This window comes from Hippoglossus hippoglossus, chromosome 4, assembly GCF_009819705.1.
Source record: "Hippoglossus hippoglossus isolate fHipHip1 chromosome 4, fHipHip1.pri, whole genome shotgun sequence".
Lineage (NCBI taxonomy): Eukaryota > Metazoa > Chordata > Actinopteri > Pleuronectiformes > Pleuronectidae > Hippoglossus > Hippoglossus hippoglossus.
The window spans coordinates 25,917,089-25,930,288 of NC_047154.1; the positions used below are offsets into that span (position 1 = coordinate 25,917,089).

At 46.5% G+C, this 13,200-nt stretch overlaps 1 protein-coding gene across 1 annotated transcript in view; it reads right to left on the reverse strand.

The window, feature by feature from the left end:
• Positions 1 to 7,593, reverse strand: part of LOC117760303 (solute carrier family 22 member 23) — an 18,256-nt gene extending 10,663 nt beyond the window's left edge. Inside the window, exons 1-3 of the mRNA XM_034583222.1 lie at positions 7,050 to 7,593; positions 5,080 to 5,183; positions 3,802 to 3,956 (exon numbers count right to left, since the gene is read on the reverse strand). Of these exons, the coding sequence (XP_034439113.1) occupies positions 3,802 to 3,956; positions 5,080 to 5,183; positions 7,050 to 7,475 (685 nt within the window). The 5' untranslated portion in view covers positions 7,476 to 7,593. The remainder of the gene's footprint in view (positions 1 to 3,801; positions 3,957 to 5,079; positions 5,184 to 7,049) is intronic.
• Positions 7,594 to 13,200: the final 5,607 nt, after the last annotated feature.

Consider the following 13,200-nt stretch of genomic DNA (forward strand, 5'->3'; position numbering starts at 1 on the left):
ATAACAAAGAAGTAGAATATCCTGCGGGAATAATTGAAGATGTCTCTATGGAGATTTTGCTGTTTTTCTTTTCCAACAGTGAAAGTGAATCTCCATCGGAGTTGAGGTAGCTGCTGCCAAGTCACTCTGACAACGACTGAAAACACCGTTCCTGCCAACAGTGGGCGAGCTCTCACTACTGTGTATGTACGTATCTCAGGGTGAACACAATATATTCAATATTTTCCAGAGGAGCTCGGACGATGGACGACCATGATGTCGAGATGGGATTAAAAAAACGTTTTCTGCCCTTAAAATGGAAAAAGGATGAACAGGAGGAAAAAGTCTAATCCAACATTTCCCCGGGGGCGACCCAGAGGTGGGAGCCAAATTACAAACTAATAAACCCGTGAAGAGCCGGTGCAAACACACACACACACACACACACACACACACACACACACACACACACACACACACACACACACACACACACACACACACACACACACACACACACACACACACACATCAACACATTCACATTAGCAGAGCAAACTGAAGCTGGAGAGGAGTTCATTATGGGCTGCGTGTTGCAGGGAGATAACCGGCCGATAAGAGATTTTAAATGAGCCTGGAGAAAATGAGCAGGCGAGGATGTGACTGCTGGTGGTGTTACAATGGAACTGAGAGAGGGGGGGGGGGGGGGGGGGGGGGGGGGGGGGGGGCAGGATGGAGGAGAGGAGAGGAGCGAACATGGAAATGGTCAGAGAGCTGCTAGATTTAAAAATAGAAAATTCAGCTGTGCTTCACAGTGACAGAGGCTGAGACGAGGGGAGCAGGCAGAGGGAGATAGAGGAGAAACTGCAGATGGAACAGTGCAACCACAGCAAACACACATGCACACATACTGTACAATCATCCCTCGTGTGCAGTGTGTGCACGTTTATTATTATCTGCTTTCCTTCCTGCTGCAGCCAATGAGCACGCGGCTGTTGGACAAACTCCACTGTAATGTGCCTCTGTTGGTTTTTACACGTTACAGTTATGGTTTCTATTATTGTTTAATTTCAAGTGAAACCGTGAGTCTGGTGTTAAACTGCTGCTTTTCAGCTGTAATTTAAAAACATAATGGATTCAAACATCTGGTCTCGTGCACACAGAGGGACAGTTTACGCTCAAGGCTGCAGGACGATAAGAGACAAATCAACCAATGAGTGGTTTTATGATTGGAAGAGGGAGGTTCGTCACATGACCTGCCGATAATATGTTTTACCTCCTGAACACCAACCTGAAAGTAGTTAAAGTATAACATAAACCAAATATTATGGGAATAATCCAGTTTAAGGTTTTAATACCAGAATATTAGAGTCCACATAATCTGCCGTCCTGCTACATAGTTTAAAAACTGAACTTAACAACTGAAGGTCAGCGCTTCAAGCTCATCATTATTTTTTGGATTTCAGATCCAATGCACTGGAGCCTTGTGCCAACACAACAAAACAAAGTGTCAGTGCCAGAACACTGAGCGTCTGTGCCGTGTCTGTCCTGCAGCGTGGAAACCAGAACACTGAGCGTCTGTGCCGTGTCTGTCCTGCAGCGTGGAAACCAGAACCCTGTTGTACCTCCGCTGGCAAAACTCCTAATGAAAGAATTCATCCCCAGCGTCCGCTCTCCATCTGTCATGGTGGACTAATGGAGTTTCGTGTATTCAGTTTATTGGAAGCTTCAAACGTCTTCACGATCCCTCGCGTGTTTTACTGTTAATGGGACGACAGCGTCTGTCCTCTGCTGTCTGTCGTGGTGTGAGTCGTTCTGCAGCAGCTCTGCTCCTCCTACTGTGGTAATGCACCGACGCCTCACACAACAGACTCACACCTCGTGCAGACACCTACTTCAAAGTGCCTGCATACAATCTGTTGTCTCACACAAACAGCAGATACAGGGGACACACACACACACACACACTAACACAACCAGTTACTTATCCCATCATCGTCAGCACTGACAAAAGAAATATTTATGGCTCCCATTACAGGTATTTGTATTCAGGCAAATTGGCCACAATAACAGAGGGAAATGATCAAAGTGAGCGAGTGTGTGACAACAATGAGAAAACAGGCCGAGAGGGAGAGGAGGAAAAATAATGATGTGAGGAACAGAAGAAAATGAACAAACGGAAAAACAAGAAACTGGAGTTTCAGGCAAAATAGGAAAAACCGAAACCTGACAAATCTCAGATCTGAGATTTAAATGTTCATTCATGTTGAATATTCCAAAAATACTGAGAAAATCAGAAAACCAAACTTGATGATACAGACAAGGACTAAAAGGAAATTCTGTGAAATCAAAATTGTACTTTCACTATTTGTAAATCTAAGCTGTCACCGATAAATATGCCTATGTCAACACTTTTGTTGTTAAATATCACTTATTCATGTCAAGTTTACCACTGATGTTATATTCTTATATCATTTAAACTCTCTAGCAAACTATGTACTTTTATGAAGTAGTTGACGTTTCCCTGGGAAAACCTCTAACGAGCAATAAGCATTATTTTATATCATTATCTTGGTTTAAATACGAGAACGTTGGTTTGAAAACTTTAGTCACGTGAGATGTTTTCCTCAAACCAAACATCTACCAGCGGAACATTAGCATTTAAGCTTTGTTAAGACTTTCTCTTTGTCTCCTGCAGCTTTCTTTGTGTCTCTGATGTTTACTGACGTCATTAAGACATTTTGCGATTAGCTGTAACGTTTTTAATTCTCTGTAATGGTACCAGTGATTCCAGTGATCAATGAAATTCATTTCATTCTCCTCTCGTCTTCATCGTCCTTAAAACCAGACTCTGAGAATAATCCTCACAGATTGAAGTGATGTTTCTCAGGATCGACTCTGCAGACGGCTCGGAGGCGCAGGCTCACATTTAGTTTGTTTGTTTTTAGAAGCGCTTCGGTGGAGACTTATCTGGGACCCCCCCTGCTGAGAGGGACAAACCCCCCCCTTCCCCCCCAACCCCAGAGCTCGGAGTCGGCCCCGGCTTCCAGCAAAATGTATGACTAATCCCTGACTGGCCTGAAAGGGAGAAGAGGCCTGGGCAGGGTGAGGAAGAGGGGGAGTCCAGCAGGGGCAGGAATGCATGAGGGGGTGACACCAATTTACAAACCTTAAGATAGAGAGCTCTAGTTTCTGTAGGTAATCAGAGTATCCGCTCACTGAAGGATACAGGAGCTGAGGTTTTATTATAGTTTAACAACAATTAGCTCAGTTTTCACAAAAACCTCCAGCTCATTTTAACCTAATGTCACATGTACATGTTTTATTTGCTGGTGAAAAACCTTTAGTCAGCAATATTCTGACTATTGACCTTAATCTGACTGAGACATTATTTTTATTATGATGTTTACATGAGTCACCAATAGAATAATGTTGTTAACACTTGAACACAGGCTACGTCTCATCAAGCAGTTGGTTACTGTCGTATGTTGATGTCTCAAAATGCTGTGAATCGTTCAATAGGACGTTATAATGTGGTTAAGACGTCTACAGCCTTAATTAGCTGTGTCTCTATTTCATTGTTGTTCAGCAAACCTTTAAATAAGAACAGCTTTATTGGGCGTTTGGCTGTTTTATACTGTATATGACACCATTTATGAGGTTCTGAGTCCCGTCTTCTCCCATCTGGAATATCTTCCTCTACGTCCCACTGACTGGTTCCATTTAATAAACACAAGAAAGAACCAGAAAGAGGAAACACGGGAGCGTAGGAGCAGAAGGAGAAGAGCCGACAGGCCGGAGGAGGAGAGGTCGTGTACTTACTGAGCACGTAGAGGGAGAGAGCGAGGCCCGCCAAGCAGAAACCCTCAAAGAAGCGCAAGGTGCTGAACATGGTGACGTTCGTGGAGAAGGCAACGCTCAGACCGAACACCAGCATGAAGAGCACGGAGAGGATCAACACCGGGTGTCGACCAAACCTGAGAGACAGACGGAGAGAGAGACAGAGGAGACAAGTGTCACAAAGTGAGAGAAGAAGCTTCTGATGTGCAGTCGAGTGAAAGGGATCATTCCTCATTGTTTCCTTCAGACTGTGTCCACTTCCTGGTTTATGGGGGGTGGGGTGGGGGGGGGCAGGTCAGAGCTGAGGCGTCACTGCCCTGCACTTTTCTTTACATCGTTTCCATGGTTACTGATCGTCGAACACAATGCGGGGACTATTTTTCCCACGATGCGGCTCAGGTGGCTCATTCAGCGAGGATCAAAGAGTCAATTCACCTAATTACAAAGATAATTTATCACTTGGCCGTGAAGATAGTTTTAGTTTTAATTCACTTAAGGAGGAAGTTGTTCTATAAACTGTTGTGACCAGTTGGATATTTGGGTAATAAATGTATTGTTTGCTCTTTGTTTTCTCTTCCAGATGTGATTGAGTGTCCTTATGAACATGATCTTCCACCTGCTTGTGTTTCTCTGCTACGGACTCAGTGAGGACGTGATGCTGTAATAACTCGTAGGAATGTTGCTCTTCACGAACACATAATGAAGTTGTTCAGCTCATCAGATCTCAGTACTCAGGTCAGTTGGGTTAAACCAACCTCTTTCTAGTCAGCCTGCTGGTTGGTGAACGTGGGGAAACGCGAGTTTAAAAATAATTGTCTTGAGACAGACGTGTTCCAGATGTGTTTAAAGTCGGAGCCTGAAAGAATCTCAAACTTGGGACAATGAGGATTGAGGTGGTGGAGTCTAACGGACATAAACGTGTTAAATGAGTATATTTTTACTTTAGCTTTATTTCCATTGAAAGTTTGGTCTTAATTATGATTTCAAGATGTTTTAAAGGTCTTGAAAAGTTTTAAATATAAGTTGTTTATATCTGTAGACACACACGTTAAATAGGACGTCACTATACTTAATGTCTATGATTATACTGTGGATCATTTATTAGCTTTTTATTTATAAAAGAATTGCTTTGGGCTTTAATTCTCTCATTCTCACCCATTCCGGTAATATACTGGCCATTTCTTCCAAGTCGCCCCTTTAAGGCTGAGACTTGAAAACACTTAAGAAAGACACGAAACAGAAATGAAGGAGGCAGCGTACCAGTCGGCCATGACACCCATCACTAGGTAGCCAAATATGGAGCCCACCAGCAGGGAGAACTTGGCGATGTGCACCTTCCAGGCCGAGTCGCACACCAGGTTCCACTGAAACAGAGAAAAGACGAGCGTTGGTCAACTTTACACAGAGACACAACAACAACTGCGTTAGACGGGGAAGTGAACATGAAGCAGCAGGATTTATATCTGAGAGCTGCACGTAAACGGCGAGAAATCTGTCATCTGTCCGACTGGTTTAGCTCCGTGACTCACTGCTTTCATAATTCATGAAGGCTGATGAGTGAGCAAACACGCTGCCGACACTCTGAAATATTAAAATGTTCATGTTGAAGGGAAACGACAGAAACACAAGCACGTACATGTGTCAGAGAGAGAGAGAGAAGCTGCACGTGTGTGAATGTGAACACGTGCCGAGAACAGGAGAAATCAATACTTTTCCACCTTTTCCTCCAAGGTCATAAGTCAGCACACACACACACACACACACACACACACACACACACACACACACACACACACACACAGCTGCAGCTCTCAGCATCTGAAACTCAGCCAAGGACACGTGGAAGCACAAATTGTACAATGTTTGTTGGTGACCCTGAAAGTAGAGACTCAGCCAAGCGTTGGAAATAGCGTTGGTGTTTTAAAATGATTTAGAGAGCTCCCTGCTGAGAGGGGGTGGGGGGGGGGGGGGGGGGCTATTAGCACCAGCTTTCACTTCACGAACATGACACCAACACAGAGCCGGGGGAAGGTTTTTAAATCATTCTGTAATCCTCTCGTGTTCAGGACATGTTACTGTCTTTACAATGGTCTTTGCACTAATTGGATTCCTTGCAAATTGCAATTAAAAAATGAGCAGAGAACTCATGTGTTTTACTGCTTCTCCGTGTTAATCTATTAGACGACACAGCTGCTGGACCCTGAGTCTTGTGAACAGTTCACTGACGATCTGATTCTGCTGTGGTCGTGAAGGTGGGCGTGGATCTGCACCGGTGGACAAAGGTCAATGTGACCAATCCACAACGTCTCCATCTCAGTTTTTCTCATTTACCTCCGTTCAGTGATAATTGATCTACTCAGTCCGATTTCAGCATCGTCACAACTAAACCGTCTGTTGCCACGTTGAGATCCGAGCAGTGAGAAGTGGTGCAGGATGTTTTCATGTGAGTCGCCATCGGCCAACGTGAGAAATCAGCATCCACCTCAGGAGGGAGGGGGGGGCTCTTTAATTACCTTTGATTACGATAATGAGTGATTTTGCATTGATTTACCATTCGGTGATGTATAAAAGAAAAAAAGTAGACTCATGTATAATATATATTAATATTGTGGTAGTGACGTATCTACCAGTCCTAACACTGTAAGTACAGTATTGTATAACTCCAGTTATCAGCCGCTGCCTTCTCCACACACACACACATCTCTCTCTATAGTTGTGAGGACACTCATTGATATAATGCATTCTCTATAGCTCCTTACCCTTAACTTAACCCTAACCCTTAACTTAACCTAATTCTAACCCTAAAACCAAATCTTAACCCTGAAGCAACCCTTTGAATTTGTGAGGACCAGACAAAAAATGTCCTCACAAGGACGGTATTAAACCAAAATTGTCCCTCATAACTATAGACACACACACACAGGTTTGGGCAAAACCCCCTAAAACCAAATCTTAACCTTCAATCAGCCGTTTGACGACGTGAGACCACAACACATCCTCATTGTGTAAGATGGAACAGTCAAAGTGGTCCTCACAAAGAGAGGCGTGCACACACACACACACACACACACACACACACACACACACACACACACACACACACACACACACACACACACACATATTGAGGTCAGTAGGTGACTTGCTCGTCAGCTGTGTTGGTGCTGGGATCAGTCTGATGAAGATGATGAAGAAGATGATGATGAGACAATCTGCTGCTCTCTCGTTACCTTGGTGACCACATTCTGGCTGAGTCCCGTCTCCAGCTCCAGCCTCCACTCCTTGCAGGCGCACATCCCGTCCCCCTGTCCCTCCCCCTGTCCGTCCCCGGTGCCGTTGCCCCTGGGCAGCAGCGCCGGTGCCCCCCCGGTGACCGGCGGGGACGCCACGGTCCAGTTGCTGTCGTTGGCGAGGGGCTGCAAACACGTGCCAATGGGTTGCGCCAGGAGGAAATAATCCGAGAACTGGCTAAAGCCGATGAACAATGCCGGGATCCAGGTCAGGACCACGAGCTGCTTCTGGTGCTTCCCGAAGCCCCCCAGGGCCGGCAGCACCGAGCCGTCGATGCGCGGCAGCAGCCGGGGCACCGGGTGCTCCAGCGGGGTGAAGCCGTTCTCCGGCGGGTGGTCCTGCGCCTCGGGGCGGCCGGGTGCCATCGCGGGCCCGGCCACAAAGAGCTGCGCGCAACGGCGGGTGAAGCGGAGCCGCGCGCACTGTGCGTTAAGCCCTGTGACACAAAGAAAAAACCCTCCGCGCAGATAAATCCTCTGCAACGCGAGCCCGAGCCAAACTAAGCACAGGGTGTCCGTTCCGAATCACGCGCGCACAGGCACCGGATTACCGAGCCCTCATGGCGAGGGGGGCTCGAAGCGGCCAGGGGATGTCCGAGAGCAGGAGAGACGTGGGGGCATGCTCGTGTGCACGGGCTTCATATTCCATAAGCACAGCTCCTGCAGCGGGATCCATCCATGTGGGGCTGAAGTGGGCCAGGCCTGCTGGGGGTGTGGAGGAGGGCTGCGGGGCTACATCCAGAGGGGGGTCCGCCAAACATCAGCTGGGACCTGGACGCCACAGGTCTCACGCCTGTCCGGACCGTGACCTCCTGCAGGTGCGCATCGCTCCTCCGCCGCTCGACAGCCGAGCTCCCGGTCACCACCGGTCCGTGGAGGGGTCGTGTGGACTGGAGGGGGTGTGGGGCTTGGGGGGGGGGGGGACACGCTGCTCGGGTTTGTCGCTGCTCGTCAATGGGACGAGCTGCCAGATCTGGGTGGGTGGGTGGGGGGTGTTGGGGGGGGGGGGAGCAGACCCCGCCCTCCGTCGGTGGCGCTATGCGCTGCGATTGGAGAAGCTTCAGAGGACGAGCTGCAGCACTGACGAGCATCTGCAGGAAACAACCCCCCCTTTGTGCAGCTCCCAGCTTCCCACTGCCCAGAATAATGCACCAGTCCGGTTCTCCTGCAGGAACCAGGACCAGGGCCCACTTACAGTTATTCAAGGTGGTTTGTGTGTCTGTGTTTGTGTGTGTTGATGTGTGTGTGTGTGTTTGTGTGTTTGCTGAACGTCCCACTGAGGAGGTTTTGCGTCATATGATATTGTTTTTCACGAGCGTCACATAAACAGGCAGAGACAATAGCAGCATGTCAGGGATGATGTGCCGCCTGTCAGCCGCGAGGGGGCGTCACACGATCACAGGACAAAACCTTCTCATCGAGTTTATTATTGTTATTATTATTATTTATTGTTTATTATATATTCTTCCTTTTTTTGATTTGTCTCTCAGCAAAATATCCAGACAGAGCATGTGAGAAGATGGGTTTAGTAAAAGGTCAGTTGATGTAAATAAGTATTGCAGCTGCTGTGAGTGTGTGTGTGTCTGTGTGTGTGTGTGTGTCTGTCTGTGTTTGTGTGTGTGTCTGTGTGTGTGTGTGTGTGTGTGTGTGTGTGTGTGTGACCTTGAGAGATTCCTGTGAGTGACAGATGTTTCCCTCTGTAATGAAGATACTGTCAGTGTGTGTGTGTGTGTCTGTGTATGTGTGTGTGCGTGTGTGTGTGTGTGTCAGTGTGTGTGTCTGTGTGTGTGTATCTGATAGCAAACACTGTTATATCTCATGTGTCTAATAGCGCGGAGCTGGTGTTCAGAGCTGACAGTGTAACAGAGAGGCGACAACTTGTGCTCAGCTCCCACTCATCTCTCACCTCCTTCCTCACCCCACCTTCCTCCTCCTCCTCCTCCTCCTCCTCGGGGACCTATTAAGTCATAAGACGGACGAGGAGGAGGAGGAGAAGGAGGAGAACCTGAAGACTCTCTCTCTCTCCACCCTCTCTCTCTCTCTCTCTCTCTCTCTCTCTCTCTCTCTCTCTGTCTCTCTCTCTCTCTCTCTCTCTCTCTCTCTCTCTCTCTCTCTCTCTCTCTCTCTCTCTCTCTCTCTCTCTCTCTCTCTCTCTCTCTCTCTCTCTCTCTGCCAGCCACACCCAGTAGATAGCACATACCAGAGCTGTCAGACGGCCCTGGAGCCCTATGCAGAATGTGACCCCCCCCCCCCCCCCCCCCCCCCCCCCCCCCCCCCCCCCCCCCCCCCCCCTTCACCTACACACATAAACAAGAAAACAAATAGTCGGAAAGAATTTAATACATATAATCAGGTAATGTTACACGGTAATGATTTATTGATGTGTGATGAATTATTCCTTCCAGACGATGGACGACAGGCTGATGTTTTCATGTTCAGTCTTTAAGCTTAAAGGGGATTTATAATTTTACATGAGCCGCATTAATAACGGCTCATGCTAGAGTTATATCGTTGTTATTACCGTTTCATGCAGTATTTGTTCCAACCGAACATAAACTGAAATTTAACGATTTGAATTTATGTGTTTACTGTATTTAACGACATGACAGACTAGCCCCCAAGTGGCTGCCCTCGGTATAGGTCATAAACACAACCTCCTACACGTCATCAGAGGAGATATTGATCAAATCACAGAGTCAAAGCACGTGTCAAACAATTATTTTATCATTTGTGGTAGATCTCATCCCATTGAAGTGTTTCTGATCAGTTTGGTTTCGATGCCGTATGAACGAGCTGCAGACTTCGACTGCAATTGACGTCCAAAGTGCAAGATGGCGGCGGACGTACCCGGGATATTGTGGCTTCATTTCCTGATGGCGGGAGCGGAGACATGTCGGCCATCTTTATTTACGGCTTACGTGTTGGGTTGCGCTTCAGTGCCACCTGCTGGACATTATTATTTGGCGTTGATGCTCTCTTTTTGTTTGTGCTGCTAACTGGAAGTGGAGCAGCATCACTCGTCTTCCTGAGACCAGTGACCCACATTGGTTCAGGTGTAACGTGACAGCTCGCTGACGGCCCCCCCCTCCCATCGCCCCCCCGACTCTGTGTCCAAACCCCAGGAGGCATATCCATGTCACGCTGCTGCTGCACAGGTCCTCCACTGTCACAGGATCAGTGAGCTGCAACCTGCTCACGCTGCGTTTCCCACATTAAACACACAACACATATTCATATCACCTGTTAGTTTACAGCCTCGTTATATAGTGTGTTTGTGTGCACCTCTTCTTTAACTTTATATAAACTTCAACAGAAACATGTGGAGAAGCAGGTCGCCATGTTGAAACTGAGTTCAGATCATGTCTCTGTTCTCTCTTGGCCGCAAACGCCCTCAAGCACAAAGTCTTGTCTTTGTCTTATCGTCTCTTATACACACACACACACACACACACACACACACACACACACACACACACACACACACACACACACACACACCTGCGCAGGTAGAAATTCCCAACAAGAAAGAAGTCTCTTCCTTTCTCAACACTCCCTCAGTTCAATGTGCAGCATTAATAATTTACAGTCATCACAGCCTTCAGAATGAAAGTCCCTACTCTTCCCTTTGTATGGTTCAGTGTGTGTGTGTGTGTGTGTGTGTGTGTGTGTGTGTGTGTGTCTGTGTGTGTGTGTGTGTGTGTCTTTTGGTTTCTGGTTGCAGCTCCACCCTCACCTCCACCACAGAGTCAGTATCTGAACGTTAATGTGTCTTTAAACAAGTCAAATCTAATTTCATGAGTTCTTCAAACATAATAAACCAATAATAATTGTCGTCATGCACCAGTGGACGGGACTAAATGTTTTAAATTAAACTAACTAAATGTCTTTTTTAGCAGCAGGAGTTTTTTTGTATGTCTTCTTCATTTAAAAGAGCAAAGTTGGCATTTTTCTTGTGTCAGACACTTTTTGGGATCTGGCTTTAAGTTGATATTCATTAAGATGAAAGTCTAAAGAAAAATCTACTGTTTTTAGTAACGTTGTGTTGGAAAGGCAGGTTGTCATGGCAACAATAGTAACCAACCAATTAAAGTGGTCGTCTGGTGTCAATGATCCACAGGAGATTCTGCTTGGTTGAATTTGACTGTTATTTGCTCCAGTGTGAGTCGTCCCAGTTCATGTAAATATCTGTTGACATGTGACAAGTGCAAGTCCCTGTTTAATTTGTAGTTCCTGTGGTCGACCAACACCCACTGAGCGATTTCCCCATTTCTGATAATTAGCCTGCGCTCAACATTCAACCCTTTGTCATGTAAAGAAGAGAAACTGTTGTTTTTACTTATATTATATTATATTATATTACATGACTTACTTGTCTTCTCTGCAGCACCTGCTCATACAGGTGCAGGTAAAGAAAACTGTGTCTCTCTACGACGGGGGGCGGCCGCTTGTTGGATGTAAACCTCGATCTGTCATCAGCCTTGAGGCCGCTGAGCAGAGCGGACGCCTCAGGGCCGCGCCCAAGCACCTGAACCTGTTCTGCTCTCTGCTCCGTATGGAATCTATATGACACCAACAGTATAGAAAGAAGCTTGAAAGGTATTTGATAATAATTCAGTGTGTGTCTTTTATCTGAATCACAGCAGGAGTCACACTTCATGCGACGCTGAGCCGAGCAACGAGCAGGATTCTGATGCAGATAGAAAGATATCGAGATGAAGTTTTAAATTGGAAGTGCGTTGGGTTAATAGGTCAAGTCTTTAATATATATTAAGTTGCATGCAATAATTTCTTAAACAGCATTTAACCGGCTGTGTTTCAGTTTGTAATCAGCCCTGAATACAATAATTTCCAGTATTATTAAGAACAAGAACAAAGTCAGACGAGCAGCCGCACCCTGACCGCCTGCATTCATCCTCATTACTCATCCACACTTTTAATCCTTTGGCTGAATGAAGACTTTCCCTTTGAGCGGCAGAGACACACACTGCGCTTTGTGGAGGACTTTGAACAGAAGGTGACAATATCAGACAAGACGAGACAGTTCAGACGCTTCTCCTCTTACCAGCGTCTGTCAGAGCTGAGGTGTCTGTACACGCCGTGCAGCGGTTTGAGTCAGAAATGCAACATGAAATGCAAAGGAAGGGGGATTTTAATTCATGCTCAGATTAATAAACAGCATTCCTCCCTTGATTCCAGTCACCTACGCGGGTGTGACAGTGGGTGTGGAGCCTGCATTCGCCCGGGAGGCTGCGTCGGCTCGAGGACAAGAGACAATCAAAGGGCGTCAAGTATATTCATATTGGTTTGAAAGGTTATAACGGCTCGAGACAAGAAGGCCGACAGGTGTAGTCTCCTGCATCTGCTATTTTTTAAAATAAGACTAGTTTGGTTTTGAATGTTCAAAATGTGGCGGCTGTTTGTAGCATCATAAAAAAGAAGTTCCTCAACATCAGGGTGAGGGACCTCGACCTTTGCTAATCCAAAAGGTAAATCTCTTGTAAACACGGCCTCACATTTCATCGGGTTCTAAGAAAACAAACCAAGTTGGTATGGAACGAGCATCTGACAGGAAGATCGCTGGGTTCATTGGTTCGAAGCTTCACCTTTTTCCCTCAAAGCTGCTCTGCACTCTGAAGTTGACCTCTCCTGACCCCGGTGACACCAGTGCAGAGCTTCTGCAGCTTCTCAGCCTGGGACAGAAACATCTGTTCATGACCCACATGTGGACACAAGCTGTGAGCACTTAAACCAAAGAGTCACTTTCCCTCCTGTACCTGGAATTTTGTTCACAAGAGAAAAGCAAATAAAATATGGCAAAATAAATAAGTCAGTTAACATAGTTTTTGTGAAACAGTCAAATCTGTTTCTTTCATATGACTCTAATCATGTTGTTGTGAACCTTCACTTTACCTTGGGACCCCAGGGGGGGGGGCCCTGACCCCCAAGTTGGGCCCCACATCTTTACAGACCAGTGATGATCAGAATCACAGAGGCCAGAACAACACACCTTTTAATTCCTTTACCTTCTCACGTTAATATCACTGACATGTTTGCACATCTAGCATCAGTAGCATGTTTTGGAGAGGTGTCG